This window comes from Macaca fascicularis, chromosome 13, assembly GCF_037993035.2.
Source record: "Macaca fascicularis isolate 582-1 chromosome 13, T2T-MFA8v1.1".
NCBI classification, from domain to species: Eukaryota; Metazoa; Chordata; class Mammalia; order Primates; family Cercopithecidae; genus Macaca; species Macaca fascicularis.
The window spans coordinates 120680523-120698610 of NC_088387.1; the positions used below are offsets into that span (position 1 = coordinate 120680523).

Here is an 18088-nt window from a genome sequence, read left to right on the forward strand (position 1 = left end):
AAATTTTACTAACCCGGGAAACATTTCACCATTTCCATAGTGTCACTGTATAACATGATTGTTTAAAGTTGCTTGTGTTTCTCATGCTCCTAGCCTGTGATCAGTGTTTAAAGTTTTCCAGTATTTTGGTGATATAAAAATTGTGACAAACAAATATATTCACCCACTTTTATGGGCAGTTTTGACATTGTCCCTAGGAAAGATTCTTGTGGTGGTGTGAATGGGCTTGATTTCATTTCATATTTTATGTCACATCGTGTCCCAAATGCATTCACCAATTTACATTTGCACAGCAATGTATGGATACAAATCATTTCTCAATACCCTCAACGACACTAAATTAAAATTTCATAATTTCTTTCCAGTTTGTATGTTTAAAAACAGCATCTTGCTGTTAATTTATCTTTCATTTATATCTATGTGTGTGTGTGTGTACATACACATTTGAGTTTTCTTGTAATTTTCCTGTTCACATCAGGGGTTTATTCCATTGGGTGTTTATTTTTTCTCGTTGCTTTATAAGAGCTTGTTATAGAATGAAGATAACAATTCCTTGTCATTCCGTATTTTCAAGTCGTCCCCTGAGGGTTTGCCTCTTGTCCATGCACTGAGTTTGTGTCCAGAGCCCTTAGCACACAGCCCTGAGGTCTGGAGTCTCAGCTCCTTAGCTCCTTGGAACAAGCCCTGCAGGCTCCCACCTGAGATGGTCCAGCCCCTCCCTCCCTGCTGCCCACAGCACCTGCCCCAGCCTCTCTGCCTTCAGGGCCCCACAGGCATGTGCTCCGTGTGGAAGGGAAGTGCCGTCAACACCAGTCCTGCACCATGGAAGATAGGCTGGCCCAGAACAGCCAGAACAGAAAGTTGAAATAGGGCAGAGAGATGGTACCTGGTGTGACTGGGCTCACTATAACTGAGCCCTAAAAAGAAAGGAGGAGCTTGGAGAGTGACATGGCTGATGAGGACACCCGCCTTTCCCTGAGATCCAGTAGGGAGCCCCCAAGGAGCCAGTGCCCAGACCCCCCAGAACGTCTGCGGGGATCTCCATGGACATTACAACATCCTGCTCCTCTCCACGGCCTCCCCTGCCCTTGTCCAACACACTCCTGAGTTACACAGGGTCCTCTTAGAACCCCATGGCAGCAGGAGGAGCCTGGAGCAGCTGTGTGCCTGTGAGGTGTGTGCATGTGCCTGTGTGCACGTGTGTGTATGGGTGTGTATGGGTGTGGGTGGGTGTGCATGTGAGGTGTGTGCAGGTGTGTGTGTGGGTCTGTGTGTGCATGAGCATGATTAGGTGCATGTGCCTGTGTACACGTGTGTGCACGTGTGTGTATGGGTGTGGGTGGGTGTGGGTGGGTGTGCATGTATGTATGCACAAGAGTGAACACACAGGTGTATGGGTGGTCACATGTGCCTGTGGGTATGTTTATGCCTGGTCGTGCGGGGGGCCCTGGGGCCCAACTCACTTTTTCTTTTCACTCCCGCTCAGGTTCTTCTGAGGAGACTTTTCTTAGGACAACAGGCCAATTTCTCTCCTAAAGTGGGTGGAAGTCCAGTTTCCCCAAGGCCAACTTATCCAGGAGGCACCATAGCCACAGTGCCTACGGCTACAGGAGTAAGTGTGCTCGTAAAATGCTTAATTTATTTTAAAATCAGAAGAAAATAAGAAACATTTAGGCCAAAGAAAAAGTTTTAACCTACATTAATATATTTATCTCTATATGAACACAGCCATCCACGTAGCTTTGATTATTGTGGATGGAGGAAGGAGCCCCTGTGGGCAGGTGTGTGGGGCTCACCCCAACCATCATGTGGCCCTGGATATCAGCGGAACATGCCTGGGATGATGCCCTGGCCGGAGGCCCCCGACCTCCCCCACAGTGTGTGTGGCCCTGAAGGGCTGGGCTTTTCCTGGGGTTCTTGTCTGGCCTCAGTGCCACCCGTGTCCTTCCCACCCAGGTGGTGGCCCCCAACTGTCCCACTTGTCTGGACGGGCAAACACAGATTACCCCAATGGCAGCTGCAGACTTGCACGAACAACCCCTCCTTCTTCCAGGCTGCTTTTGACCAGCTCTTGCCCAAACCAGCTAAACTCCAGGGGAGCCCCAAAGGTGGAACCCCCACACAGAGTGGTTCTCTCAGTGCAGCTCCCCACCCAACGTGCTCCCTCCTTGCTGAGTTTCCCTAATCACCTCACATCCCTCCGGCTAGGCTTCCAGCAACACAGCAATTACAATGCACATTCATCGAATTCCTTCTCCGAGCCTGGTTTTGCAAATTCGATCTCATTTCATTTTAATTGCTACACTATTAGGTGGGAAATAGACTCTTTTTACAGACAACAAACCTATATACAAGCAGTTGCTAAGTTACAAGGCAAGCCTGGAACCCAAGACCTGACAGATAACAGGTGCCCGTCTCCACTGCTTCTCCAGGCTGCACAACTCAGTCGTTTTTGCAGAGATTCTGCTCGGGAGCCTCTTAGCTGGGAATGAGGGCCTCTGCTTGGCGGACCGTTCATTGCTGAAGATACAGGTACTTCTGCAAGATCTGATAGCTCCAATGTTAACAGATGAGAACTTTGGGGTCCTGGGTATGAAGAATGAACACTAGGGCCAGGCGCGGTGGCTCACACCTGTAATCCCAACACTTTGGGAGGCCGAGGCAGGTGGATCAGTTGAGGTCAGGAATTTAAGACCAGCCTGGGCAACGTGGTGAAACCCTGTTTCTACTAAAAATAGAAAAATTAGCCGGGCATGGTGGTGCACGCCTGTCGTCCCAGCTACTCAGGAGGCTGAGGCAGGAGAATTGCTTAAATCTGGGAGGTGGAGGTTGCAGTGAGCTGAGATTGTGCCACTGCACTCCAGCCTGGGCAACAGAGCAAGACTCCAGCTCAAAAAAAAAAAAAAAAAAAAAGAATGAACCCCCAGGTTAGAGGGACATGCTGCAGCGGGGGTCACTTCAGGGATGGCTGGTGAGGAGGCTCTGCAGAGAAGAGCGAGGGACCCCCCCGTCATCCAGGGTCTGAGCCCCAGCATGTGAGAGAGAGTGTGACCTCCTCCCAGGGACAGCCTGGACCTGGTTGAAATTCAGTTTCTATGATTGACACAGTCTTTATGGTGCTCCTTTTCCTCCTTTCCCCCAATATTATTCCTTTTGGGATATTTGGTTTAAATACCTTGATTTTGCCCATTGGGACTTCCTCTGCAGATGCCCAGAATCTTATAACTGCTGGTTTATGTAACTGTCCTGCCCATCTTCCAGGGACCAGCCTGTCTTCCTTTTCAGTCTGCCCAGCACACAGCACAGCATGGCACAGAATAACTACCAGTGAAGTTTTATTGAATGAATGTTAGAGAGGACATGAGCCTGAAACCACCTGTGCTCTTAAGTAGAAAATGTCCCTTGTTGGCTGAGCACAGTGCCTCACACCTGTAATCCCAGCACTTTGGGAGGCTGAGGCAGGTGGATCACAAGGTCAGGAGTTCGAGACCAGCCTGGCCAATATGGTGAAACCCCGTCTCTACTAAAAATACAAAAATTAGCCAGGTGTGGTGGCATGCACCTGTAGTCCCAGCTACCCGGGAGGCTAAGGCAGAAGAATTACTTGAACCTGGGAGGCAGAGGTTGCAGTGAGCTGAGATTGTACCACTGCACTCCAGCCTGAGTGACTGAATGAGACCCTATCTTTAAAAAAAAAAAAAAAAAGAAAAGAAAAAAGAAAATAAAGAAAATGTCCCTTGTTAACTTCAAGGCTGGTTTCCAGAGAGAAATAAAATTAAAATCCTACCTATATTGTCTCTTTCTTTTCGGGTAAGAGTGAACATTTGTGCAATATTAATGGAGAGTAATTCTGCAATATTTATCAAAATTCCACAGGCACCTCCACCATGACTTAGCAATCTTACCCCTGGATCCATCAGGTGTACACATGTGCACAAAGACTGAGGCCAAGTGTGCTCTTTGCTTCATTATTTGTGACAGCATAAAAACAGCAATGAAGCAGAAAGCAACTCATGCTCATTAATAAGGGAAGTGGTTAGACAGATTATAATGCACACACAAATGGAATATTAAGAAGTCACAAACAATTAACATTTCTGTTCACTTAATGTTATGCAGACATGTGTAAGAACTATTGCTAAGTGGTCCTTACCAGTGAGCATGCACATGATGTGACACAGAGGATGAGAAAAAGCGCAGGTACACATGGGATCACATGCTCTATTTACACACGTGCCCACACACTAACTTACATGCTATAAACACACGTGCCCACACAGTATCTTATATGCCATATACACACAAGTCCACAAACTGTCTTATATGCCATATACACATGTGCCCACACACTGTCTTATATGCTATATACACACATGCCCACACACTATCTTATGTGCCATATACACATGCCCACACACTATTTTGTGTGCCATATACACACGTGCCCACACACTATCTTATATCCTATATACACACGTGCCCACACAGTATCTTATACGATATATACACACATGCCCACACACTCTTATATGCTATAAACACATGTGCCCACACAGTATCTTATATGCCACATACACACATGCTCACACACTATCTTATATCCTATATACACACGTGCCCACACACTATCTTATACGATATATACACACATGCCCACACACTCTTATATGTATAAACACACATGCCCACACAGTATCTTATATGCCAATATGCCATATACACACATGCCCATGCACTGTCTTATATGCTATATACACACATGCCCACACACTCTTATATGCCATATACACATGTGCCCACAATCTTATATGCCATATACACACGTGCCCAACACTCTTACATGCTATATACACACGTGCCCACACACTATCTTACATGCTATATACACATGTGCCCACACATGATTGTATATACTCAAGTGCCCACACGCTATCATATATGCTATGTACACACATGCCCACCCACGATCATATATGCTAATACACGTGCCCACACGTAATCCTATACGCTATATACACGTGACCACACACTATCATATATGCCATATACACATCTGCCCACACGCTATCTTATATGCTATATATATGTGTATCCAGATAATTTCCAGTGAGATGCTTGGGATATTCACAACTGTTACCCCTGGGACTAGGACAACAGAAACAGACTTTCACATTTTATTTTATACTGTTCTGTTTGACATTTTAAATAGCACTTAGTTTCATAATAAACATAAAAACGTTTTCTAAAACTTACTTGTATGGGAAAACATGGGTTTTGGTTCTCACAAGTCACCTGGCAGTCAGCCCCTCCCCTGAAGGCAGCTTTGCTGGTGCTCTGCGGTGTGAACGCGATGTCATGGTCGATGTATTGTCCCCATGCCATCAGGAGGTCAGAATAGCGGTCATCATCTGTGACAACCTCATTTGAAACTTGAATGACATGTCGTGTCACCTCCCGGACCTGGGTAGGAAGAGACCATTGGTCAGGATATAGGAGACCCTGTGGGAGAAGAAAGATGACCTTTGGGATCATGCAGTTCCTGGTGTGGTTCCTGTTCACAGAGCTCCAGGTGCCCCTAGGAGATCTGTGCCCTGGAGTTAGGGCGGGAGGAGCGTGAGCTTTGAAGACAGAGGCCCTTGGACTCGAACCCCTGCCTTGATTTGTGGTGGCTGGAGGGCCTGGCGTTAACTTCCCTCAGCCCCGGCTTCCTCATCTTTAAGTTAATACAGAAAGGTTGATCTTTCAGGGTTGTTGTCAGGATTAAGTGAAGAGTCGTCTATTTTGAGTCCATGACTCAGAGGGCAGAGCCTCCAGCCACAGGCATTACTCCTTGGCCTTGAAGCCTAAGGGATGTTGCTTGGCTGGATTTCCACGTGGGTTGGGAGGAGCGACTCCCCTTCCTTTCCTTTCTCCACCCAGATGTCTGCTGCTGTTACGTTTAACACCATTCTGCCAGGGCATCTGGAGAGCAGACGACAGGCTTCCCTGTCTCACAGGCTAGGTCCAGATGGAGAGGAATTTTGTCCTGGATGGATCTTACCCTGAGCCTGCCCTACCTGATGTGGATGATTTATATGGTGAGATTTGGATTGGATTTTGGGCCTGGAGTTGGTGCTGTCATGGGATGGGGTTTGGGGGAACCTTGGGATGGGGTGAGCATGTTATGCATGAGGACAGGCCATGAATCTTTGAGGGTCAGTGGGTCATTTGTGGAGGCAGAAAAATGCCTCTCGCACAACATCCATTCGCGAATCCTTGGAGCCTGTGGATGCAATTACATTAAGGGCCTTGGATGGGAAGGTTGTCCTGGGTCTCCACGAATGTCCAGTCCAATCACCTGAGTCCTTAAAGTTGGAGGCCCTCTCCTGACTGGAGGTGGAGCTGTGACTCTAAACAACGGCACAGACACACAACATTGCTGGCTTTGAAGGAGGGGCCACGAGCCAGGGGATGCGGGCACCTCCAGGACTGGAATTGCCAGGAAAGGGGTTCTCCACTGGAACCCCTAGAAGGAACCAGCTCTGCGACACCTGGATTTGAGCCAAGTGAGACATCAGACACTGATTACGAAACTGGAAGATCACATTTATGTTGTTTTCAGCCACTAAATTTGGAGTAATTTGTCACAGCTGAGGAGAAAACTAACACAATTTACATTTAAGGACACTTGAACTCTGATTTTTCTCAACAGTGAAATAATTCTGAGCAAATATGGGTTTACAGAATCACAGGCTCCTAATACTGAGAGTTTAAGCAGCCTCGAGGGTTGAACTGGTCTCTACCACTGAGCACAACGTGGGTAAGACAGTGTTATCCCATTTTAAGTATTGTCACTGGCCAAGAAGGCAAGTGACTTGCAGGAAGCCAGTGGGAGCGGAGCGTGAGCCCAATCCCCTCGTCCCTGCTGCTGGGAGCACTGAGCCGTCCTCAGTGACTCAGCCTCCAGCTCTACCCAGGGCTGCTCATGGCTTCTGGGCACACCGGGTCCTCTTACTAAAAGCCCGCCTGGGAAAATTGCCGAGGTAAAGTTGCTGGCTTTCGTAGGGGAACTCTGTGCTGGTGTATCTGCCCACAGCTGGTCTGAGTCAGACCTGAGTCCTACCACCTGGCCTCTTTGGGCTAAACAGAACATCTACTGCTGTATTTCTACATAATTTCGTCACTGAACATGGCACAAGAGCAAACAGACTGGCTGATTCATTGAAATGAGTAGTTAAATTACAAGAAAAATGACCCATTTTTTGACCACATAGACCAGTAGATTCTACTAGGCTATGACTGTTCAGCAAATAAATTCACCTCTGGGAGTAAAGTGATCATCTTTACATCAGTGAGTGGATTGCTGAACTCAAAGGCATCTTGGGATGTACCGAGCCCACATGATGGGTAAAGGAACTTATCTGAAAACACTGAAGTGATTTTCAGGAACAGAAATGTTAGGGTTGATAAAACTTAATTTAAATCTGCAGGGTTCCACTCACTAAGAGATTTTAATCTCCCTGAGCCTTGGCTCCTAAGCCGTAGGGCAGAAACAGTGATTGCTACACCAAAGGGAGGGCGGGAGGATCTGAAGGAGTTGCACGTGGCACCCAGCACGAGCAAGAACCCAGTAAAAGGCTATTTCCCTCCCTCAGCATCACAGGACCCAATCTTCGTCCAGGGTAGCAGCGTCCTGAGTACCCACCGGGGGCAGTGGGAACCCGTTGTGCAAGATGCTGGGGTTCCAGCCTCGGGGCTGACTGAAGCCGTCCTCGTAGACTGGAGGGAGCCATCGTGCCAGGGCTGTGTTGGAGGCACCCCATCTGGGGTGGTCTCTGCGGAGACAAACGCAAGGATGTGTTTGAGATGGCGGAGAAGAACGCAGAAGCAGAGAGTCCCAGGTATAAGGAACCATTCCCAGGGAGAATAAGTGGGGTCTCTCCGGAGGCCCAAGGGGCACAGCTCCCCAGAAGACCCGAAATGCCTCCTGGAGGCCCAGGTCATGGCTGGATTCCAGGGAGCTCATCCCAGAGGCTCGGTTCCCACAGGCGCCCTCTCCCGAGCGCGGCACATGCTGTCTGGAGGTGGCTGCCTACAGGGTTCCTTCCCACTGCCCTTCAGGAAAGCTTCTCCTACTGTTTTCTGAAGGAGGGTCTCCCACCCTTCTAGAATGCACCAGCGGCAGTTCTCGGGAGGACAGAAACTTCTGGTACTCCAAACAAAGAGATCATTTAAATCCTGTGGCATAAAACATCCTTTAATCAAAGCACCATGAAGCCACCAGGGTGTCGTGCCTGTTCCTGCCCCGTGTGATTGTCCAGGCGAGCTTGCGGGAATGAATTAAAAATAAAATAAGTTAAAAATAAAGTTAAGTCTCTCCTGAGAGAGAGAGTCGGTTGTATTTGGCTGTTTGATTTGGGGATGAGAATGGATTCAGCCAGTAAGCTAGATGGTGAAGTTTCCCATAAGTAGGCTGGTTTGCAGTTTCTTTCCACTGGTCAAAATATATTCTGACAAAAATGTATTTGAAGTGCATGATAAGGTAAAGGTGTGTTGAACACTTTGATTTCACACCTAGTTCCGAGTGTACTGTGTTAAGCAAGGTGCCCCTAAGTTGAAGGGATGTAGGCACAATTAACAGTCACTTGATGTGTCTTGGAACATTTTCTAGAAATTGAGGAAATAAAAGACTAAAGATTCGTAACTAGTCCTTGTGTGAATCAGGTATTTTCCAATATTTTGTTTAGAAATTTGGAGGACAATGTTATTGAATTGTTTGCTGATACATGAATAAAAATCATTTTAATGATAGCTCATCATATGTTCATTTTCTTCTACATCTCAGAAGGGGTTTTGAGGGCCAGATGGCAGAGCTTTTCCCAGTGACATAGTCACGCGGTCGGTTTCTAGGCATGTCCATCTGCGAAGGTAAAAATAATCACAGGGTTGCGGCTGAACTGTCTGATCTATAGTACGCAGGACGATCATATAATTCCTAACCACAGTGGAATGCTTTTGAGGAGACAGGAGCACTGTTAATTATTAATAATTTCCTGGGATAGAAGGCATAAATAGGAAGGATCTCGGGTAACCAGCATGCATGGCCCCTCGGCCAACAGCTGATGTTCAGCCAACTGCTGAAGGAACTAACGGAAACTCCACCCATCTCATCAATAAACTAATTCCATCAAATATTTATCTCTATGCATAATAATTACCAACATCTGTCATAGATCCGTGCTGATTAAATCGATTATGTTCTAATAATGTGTACAAAATAACTCAATCTTGGCCGGGCGCGGTGGCTCAAGCCTGTAATCCCAGCACTTTGGGAGGCTGAGACGGGCGGATCACAAGGTCAGGAGATCGAGACCATCCTGGCTAACCCGGTGAAACCCCGTCTCTACTAAAAAAAAATACAAAAAACTAGCCGGGCGAGGTTGCGGGCGCCTGTAGTCCCAGCTACTCCGGAGGCTGAGGCAGGAGAATGGCGTGAACCCGGGAGGCGGAGCTTGCAGTGAGCTGAAATCCGGCCACTGCACTCCAGCCTGGGTGACAGAGCGAGACTCCGTCTCAAAAAAAAAAAAAAACAAAAAAAACTCAATCTTGAAGAAAACCATGAATACTGAGACCCTTGTACTCACTGAACATTTTCTAAATATGAAATTTAAATTTATAACATATATAAAAATGTAACATACAAAATAAAATACATATTCAAATATGTAAATGTATGGTAAGACTATAAGAATGTGAAGAATATATAAATGAATGTACCAAATATATGACATGAGCATAAATATCTGTAGAGGATAGGTAAAATAAAGAACTATGTAAAACATATTAAAAATAAAGGACTTTCAAGTATAAAATATTCTACATTTGGAATAAAATGGCTCAATTTACAAGGCATAAATTATTCTGGATTTGGAAGGAAATATGGAGGAATTAGAATATAAAAGTCAATTCAAAGAGAAAAACACAGAAATTTTTTGTTGGAAAAAAGTAGGTTCCTTTTGTTAAAAATAAATACAGATTGTTTTGGGTCTAACATTGTCATGATATCCGGGTTCCATTGGTGTCTGTCAGTCAAGCCCTGTGGGAATAACCGGCACTGGGGTTCTGTGTGTGGCAGCTGCAGAGTCATGCAACACAAGCAGGGCTGAGTCTGCAGAGTCTGAAGCTGCATCGTGGACAACTGGTACTGGAAGACTTTGCAAGGCACACGACGAAAGAGTCAGGCGTGACCAGGATGCAGGCTTTGAAAATCCTTCCATGTATCTGATGTGTACCCACTTAGAAAATACAAGGAGTGAAGTCTACAAGAATCATGACAAGATAAGCAACTTTTTAAAACATTTGGAGTGTTTGGGAATATAAATATTTAAAAATTAGTTGTGGTTTTGTCACTAAGTTACCATTGCCTTTATGGTTATAACATACATTAGTCATTCGTATTAAATGTGACTGATTTAGATGTTCTGCACAGGAATGAAGGGACCAAGGTTCTGCTCAGAACTGTTTGTAACCTGGGCAACATGTGTGAAGGAAAGATTCGTTTTGTCCTTGAGGTAGACTGAAGAGCTGAGACTTCCGGTTTAAAAGCCTCTAAGGCCACCGTGCAGCTCCGGACATTAGAGGAGAGGAGGTTTTATTCCTACTGTCGTGCACCTGCTGCTACCTCCTCTAGGACACTTTCGAGGATGAGTGGTCAGCAGCGGCAGGTGGCTTGGGGACATGGTTACTTCTCTATGTCTACAAGGATCGTAAGGGGAGAATAATTCTATTATTAATACTTTGTTAATCTCCAGCACACCAAAGTGGCTCAATTTGCAAAAATGTGTGGGAGAGTAATGCATATAATTAGCTGCAACACATCAGCATCTGGAGACTGGAAATATCGCTTTCATAAAGTGTTCAGATTCGTTTACGGTTGGTTGGTCTTTATTGAAATTCCATAAAGTGTGGCTCATAGAGAGGTGCTAGATCACTCAATTAAAAATAATGAAATGCTAATTTAACTGCTTAAGTGGTGATTTTTTTTGCTGATTGACTTTTCTATTTCAGCAGTTCACTAGGACATCACAACAGCCCAGGAGCACTCACAGATGTTTGTTGTGGACGTTCCGCAAATGTGTCACCTTCATGGTCAGCAGGTCAGCAGGACTGAGAGGGTCCCTCTGAGACTTTGCTCAGCTCCTGTTGGAAAGACCCTTTCCCAGTGGACGCCTATTGCACCACACTGTTCCTTCATTAGATCTGGATTAACGGCAGCATGGGAAAAAGGATCATAAAGCTGACAAAATGAGCAAAGAGAAACATTTCTGGAGGAGAGTTTCAGGAGGGAGACCGAGGTCTGTGCTCCCACCGAGGCTCCGAGTCACTCTGATTTCCCTGGGACACTAGCTCCCCTCTCCCAGGCACCTGGCAATGGAGACTTTGTGATTTCTGAATTCCAAAGAGAAAATAAATTCTAAACTTCCATCTTGAAGAGAGCTGGAGCGTGAAGCTGCGGCCTGAGGCTGAGAGACACGGGTCAATATGTTTGCCAGGTGTGGCCGTCCCGTAACGGCACACAGGCACGCTCAGTGCCAGAGGCGTGTGCCGCCCGTGAAAAGAAGCACACAGCAATGCAGTGTGACACGCTGGGAGAGAAACAGTGGAAGAAGTCAGCTTTCCACTCCTCTGCAACCACACCTCTTTCTCAGCTGGGCGGCGGCGGGACATGGGATGAGGGGGTTTGCTTCTCTGTATGGGAGGTGCTCACCCAGGAGCAGCCGACACCCTGCAGTCCTGCTGGGCCAGGTGCCCGAGAATCCAGCTTGTCACCAAAGACGCCTGATGCCCTGTCAGGTGGCTGGAAGTATGAGGAAACTCAGCTGTGATTTTTCCCATCTCGGTTGGAGCGACTTGATTGAAGGCAATTAAGACCAGATAGTTTGCAAAAAGCTGGGATTGTCACCAGCACGATCCCTGAGGGATATCTGAACCCTCAGAGGAAAGCCCTTCAAAAGATGCAAATGCTTTCTATAATCGGCATGAGCTCAGCTTTTTCCAAAAACTTTGAAAATCTTGTTTATTCTGGCGTCATTTACACCCATTGTATGTTCTGCGATTTCCTAAGACACCAAGTGTCTTCAAGTCCATGAGTGTCCTTGTCTGGGAGTGGGTATAACCCAAATGCGTGGATGCCGGCAGGGCACAACATGTGGCCTCCTGGAAACCTCTGGAGGCGGGAGCAGCCCCTGCCTCCAATCCTGGGCTCCTCCTCCCAGGCGAGGCAGGACCCATGCGCTGTCAGGCGGGAGGGGCTGAAGCCGGCCTCTCTTCCTGCTGGACAGAATCCCGTGAGGCTTCTGTCACCTGCGCCCCAGTGCAGAGCTGCCCCAGCAAGGTGTTCTGATGCCGCTGGGTCCCTGTGTCGTTTTCTCAGCAGGCGTAAAGACGAGTGTGGCTAATCGCCTAACTCACATTCTCTCCCTCTCTCTCATAATTATATACATGATGGTAAGAGTCTAGCAGTCCTCACCCACACACATATGGCTACTCAATTCATGATACAGGCACTGGTGCAGTTCACTGGGTAAAGGATGGTTCAGAATACATTAAATGTCATATACATATGCTTTCACACACATCTATACATACACACACCCATGCCTCTATAAATACAGACCTCTCTCTCTATTATATATATACACACACACATACAAATCTACCTACATATACATGCCTCTATATATACATACACACCTACAGATATTGTCAGTAAAGAGTCAAGCTCTGTAAAATAGTTGAAGAGATTTATTCTGAGCCAAATATGAGTGACCAATGGCCAATGACTCAGCCCTCAGGAGATCCTGAGAAACGTGTCCAAGGTGGTTGAGGCACAGCTTAGTTTCATATATTTTAGGGAGACACGAGACATCAGTCAAATACATGTAAGATGTACATTGGCTCAGTGCAGAAAGGCAGGACATCCGGAGGAGGGGGCTTCCAGGTCAAAGGTAGATTCAAGAGTTTTCTGATTGGCAATTTTTTGAAAGAGTAAAGTTATTGTCTAAGGACTTAGGAGTGTCTGGGTTAAGACACGGGGTTGTGGAGACCAAGGTTTCATCATGCAGGTGAAGTCTCCAGGCAGCAGACCTCTGAGAGAATAGACTGTAAATGTTTCTTCTAGAGTTAAGTCTGTTCTAGCAGTAATTCCAAAAGGGAGGAGGGTGTCATGAGGCACATCTGACCTCGCTCTCCCCATCATGGTCTGAATTAGTTTTTCAGGTTAGCTTTGGAACGCCCTTGCTGAGAGGAGGGGTCAATTCAGATGATCGCAGGACTTAGAATTTTATTTTTGGTTTACAATATATACACACACACCCAGACACAGACACAGACATACACACACACACACACACACCATGGTTGCCACCTCATATATTGCACAAAACATTAAATGAGATGGGTCACAGATCTAAATGTGACATGTAAAACAATAACATTTTCAGCAGAAAACACAAGAAAAATACCTTCACATCCTTCAGAGAAACCAAGATTCTTAAACACAACAAAAAAAGTTTTCTTTCCACGAAATAAGTAATTGATAAATGGGACTTCATTAAAAATATGAACAACTTTTCTCCAAAAGACAGCATGGAGAGTGAAAAGGCCAATCTCGGGTGGGAGAAGACATTTGTAAAACGTTTCTCACTGAAGACATATTTAGAAAATACGAGCGTCTATAAATCAAAAAAGACTCATCAAAAATGGCAAAAATGTTTGAACTGGCACATCCCCCCAAAAAGTCTCCAAATGGCCAATGAATGTGTTTTAAAAGTGCTTAGTCACCAGGAAAATATAAAGTTAACCACAGGAAATGCCACCCTCCCCTCAAGAAGGGCTAAAATGAAAGGGCTCGCAGTGCGGGGATTGGGGAGGGCGTGGGGCCCTTACACTTTGCTCCTGGGAGTGCAGATTAGAGCAGCCACTCGGGAGCATTGACCAGCGCTCAGCACTCACCCTGCCTGTCCTGTAACGATGAGTGTCTCCCTCCGCAAGGCAGGAGCAACTACATCTCCAAGGTGAGTGGAGGTGGAGAAGCCAGGCCCAGGGGTTACCATCTAACTTCCTTCCTATAAAAGCCAGGTCAGGGAAAACTGACTATGGTGACGAAGATCAAAACAGTGGTCACCTCTGGGGAGACAGCACAATCTGGGAGGGGCCAGAAGGCAGCCCTCTGGGGTGTAAAGTCCTTGATCTGCATCTGGGGGCCCCTCATCTGGGGGTGCAGGCCCATGGGAGACTTGGCCACCTGTGCCTCCAGATTCACCCCCAAGCCCTGCATAAGTCGTACTCCAATTTAATAGCAGAAATCCACTCATGGTCACAATGGAGATGGATTCTATCCACTGTGCCACTTATCCAACATGGTACTTCATCCAACATGATACCTCCTGCAGCAATGACTAGATCATACAAGCACGAAGGAGCCTGCCCCATTCCCTTCCAACATGGTAGTTCCTGCTTCATGGACTACACCATACAAACAAGAAGGAGCCTGCTCCATTCGCTTACAACACTGTGAGACACAGCGGTTTACCGCAGTAGTTCATCACGTCAAAACTCAGGAAATACCATAGTTTTTTTTTAATTTTAGAGATGAGGTCTTGCTTTGTTGCCCAGGCTGGTCTTGAGCTCCTGGGCTCATGCGATCCCCTCACATCAGCCTCCCAAAGTGCTGGGATTATAGGCGTGAGCCAACATGCCCAGCAAGAAATAATGCCGTTTTTCAGAGATAAATTACACCTCTTCAAGAATCAAGACTGAGTCTCTTTGAAGAAAGGGGCTTCAAAGGTGCCCATTATTTACATAAACAGTCGCTGACCTTTGCAGCATTATTGCTCACTAAGTATTTCTGCTGCCATTATCTCACTTCAGCCTCATGACAACCCTAGAAATGCGCATCACTATCTTTGCCATTTTCCAGATGCAGAGAATTTGAGAATCTAAGCAAGACATGAAGTCTAAGCAGCTTGTAACTGACAACGTGGTGGCCAGAATCTCATGCTCTATTTCAAAATGTGATGGCGTTTCCATTATGTACAGGAATGTGAGCACTTTCTCAAGAACACACAGAGCAGTTATTATCACACGTATCAATGTAAAACTGAAGGCAAATTCTATGTGAAGTATCTAGGTGAATTAATCATATTGTATAATGAATACTATCTTACAGTATACAGTCTATATTTATATTTCTGCTTATGAATATTCGTATGTAATACACTGTCTAACATTGCATGTGATAAGATAGTCCATTGATTTAGACGACAAGCAAACAGTGGCTCATGGCTCCTTTGTTTTCTAGATACTGTGGCACACAGGTCTTCACAATGACCCCGCTGCCTGTGGAGGACTGGCCATGAGTAATTGCACCTCGACTGCATCTATTTCCAGCAGCAGCTAAGAGGCTTCAATTCTTCAGTAGCCCTCCCCTACTCCATCTGCATTAGTCTGTTCTCATGCTGCTGATAAAGACATATCCAAGACTGGGAAGAAAAAGAGGTTTGATGGACTTATGGTTCCACGTGGCTGGGGAGGCCCCACAATCATGGTGGAAGGCAAGGAGGAGCAGGTCATGTCTTACCTGGATGGCAGCAGGCAGAAAGAGAGCATGTGCAGGGGAACTCCCCCTTATAAAACTGTCAAATCTCGTGAGACTTATTCACTATGATGAGAACAGCACAGGAAAGACCTGTCTCTGTGGTTCAATTACCTCCCACCAGGTCCCTCCCACAACACATGGGAATTCAACTGAGATTTGGGTGGGGACACAGCCAACCATATCACCATCCCACCAAGGAACACTTGATTTTTTTTTTTTTTTTTTTTTGAGACGGAGTCTCGCTCTGTCGCCCAGGCTGGAGTGCAGTGGCGCGATCTTGGCTCACTGCAAGCTCCGCCTCCTGGGTTCCCGCCATTCTCCTGCCTCAGCCTCCCGAGTAGCTGGGACTACAGGCGCCCGCCACCTCGCCTGGCTAGTTTTTTGTATTTTTTAAAAAAATTTTTAGTAGAGACGAGGTTTCACCGTGCCAGCCAGGATGGTCTCGATCTCCTGACCTCGTGATCCACCCGCCTTGGCCTCCCAAAGTGCTGGAATTACAGGCGTGAGCCACCATTCCCGGCCAGAGCACTTGATTTTTAAAATAAATTTGTCTGATCAGAATTTGTCTGATCTCTAGGCTGATGCCAAGCTACACACTAAAACCCAGTTTCCTGCGTGATATCCTCAGTCCCTGGGGATTCTGTTCTCAGCCAATGTGACTGCTTCTAGCAAACGTAACCTGTAAGCGACGTGACCCCTGCCCACACCCACCTCCTACCCCCAACTCCTAGACTTCTATAAAAGCACACGGGCGGGAACAACAGCCTCAGCTGGCTGGGAGCACAGGAGTGTTGAGGACTGGATCTGAGTCCAGGATGATGAAGAGGTCTCCACAGGTTGGTAACAGAAACAGAAAGAAGCTGGAAATCCTTTAAACGATACTACAAAAACACCATCACCCCAAACACACAGTTATCAACAGCATTACTAATATCTTAAGCTTTATATTTAGAGATTCTAAAATTTTTAAAGGGACTAGTTTGCCATGCATGCACACACCCCCTCCCTGTTAAAAAATCGGGGCTTATGCAGAGACCTGATAATTTCCTTTAGGACAAAGTGAAAAGAAAAAAAGACTCAAAATTCACAACGAGCCTGCCCCATTCTCTTCCAACATGGTACGTCCTGCAGCACTGGCCACACCATACCAAGAAGGAACCTGCCCCGTTCCCTTCCAACGTAGTGCCTCCTGCGGGACTGACTACACCATAAAAACAGGAAGGAGCCTGCTCCATTCGCTTACAACATGGTACATCCTGTGGCACTGACTACACCATAAAAACAGGAAGGAGCCTGTTCCATTCGCTTACAACATGGTAGTTCCTGCGGGACTGACTACACCATAAAAACAGGAAGGAGCCTGCTCCATTCGCTTACAACATGGTACATCCTGCGGCACTGACTACACCATAAAAACAGGAAGGAGCCTGCTCCATTCGCTTACAACATGGTAGTTCCTGCGGCAGTGAGTAGATCATACAAACAAGAAGGAACCCGCCCCATTCCCTTCCAACATGGTAGGTGGTGTGGCATTGACCACATCGTACAAACAAGACGTCCGGGTGTGGCATTAGCTACACCACACAAACGAGAAGCAACCTGCCCCCTCCTCTTTCAACAAGGTAGTTCCTGCAGCACCGACTACACCATACAAACAAAAAGTCCAGGTGAAATGGCAAAAGAAAAATCATTCTTTTCCACTACTTGTTAAGTAATTTTATGTGATATGTCCTAAGCAATTAGGAAAATACCAACAAAGGAAAAGCAAGCCTTAGAAACCCTGCCATCCATTTGTGACATGCAGACATCACACCATAAAGCAAGAGAACTAGTAGAAATGAATGAGTTTTAAAATCTACCGTTTCGACATTTAGAATTTCAAAAGTTAATTCCAAATAACATTTGTCTTAGATATGTCATTGCAGCCAACACCCGAAGGTTGCTTGGAAATACAGCACGGTGGGCAGCAGTGGTGGGTGAGGGACAAGAAACGACCTTCAGGAAGGAACAAGCGAGCAGGAAAAGAAAACGCGGCGCCTTCAAGTTAGAAACAAAAGGAAGAAACAAAACGAAAACAAAAGCCAAACGCGATCAGAAAGAAACATGGGTGAAATTTTAGACAATAAAAGGGAAATGCTTAATGCGAGATTTAGTTATCCGAAACCTTTTGAGGAATGTTGGTGAGCCTCGAACATAAAAATCCAAACTCACTGCAGAGGACCCACATGCCCTTCATAATTGGAATAAAAACTGCATCATCTGACCCAGCAAGGATGTAGAGGCACAGCTTAATCACCAGAATTAATCAAAAGGAATATAAATTCTCTAAATTAAAAATGATGTATCAGAAACAAATATCTGCCTTAATTCTTTAATCCCATATGTGAAAAACCAAAGCAAACCTAACCAAAACAAATGCTAAACATGTTGACTGGAAGTTGCAATGACAAT

The 18088-nt window shown here is 46.1% G+C and overlaps 1 protein-coding gene across 1 annotated transcript in view; it reads right to left on the bottom strand.

The window, feature by feature from the left end:
• The window catches only part of TPO (thyroid peroxidase), a 112428-nt gene that overhangs the window by 71342 nt on the left and 22998 nt on the right, over positions 1 to 18088 (bottom strand). Inside the window, exons 5-6 of the mRNA XM_045369899.3 lie at positions 7685 to 7814; positions 5254 to 5460 (exon numbers count right to left, since the gene is read on the bottom strand). Of these exons, the coding sequence (XP_045225834.2) occupies positions 5254 to 5460; positions 7685 to 7814 (337 nt within the window). The remainder of the gene's footprint in view (positions 1 to 5253; positions 5461 to 7684; positions 7815 to 18088) is intronic.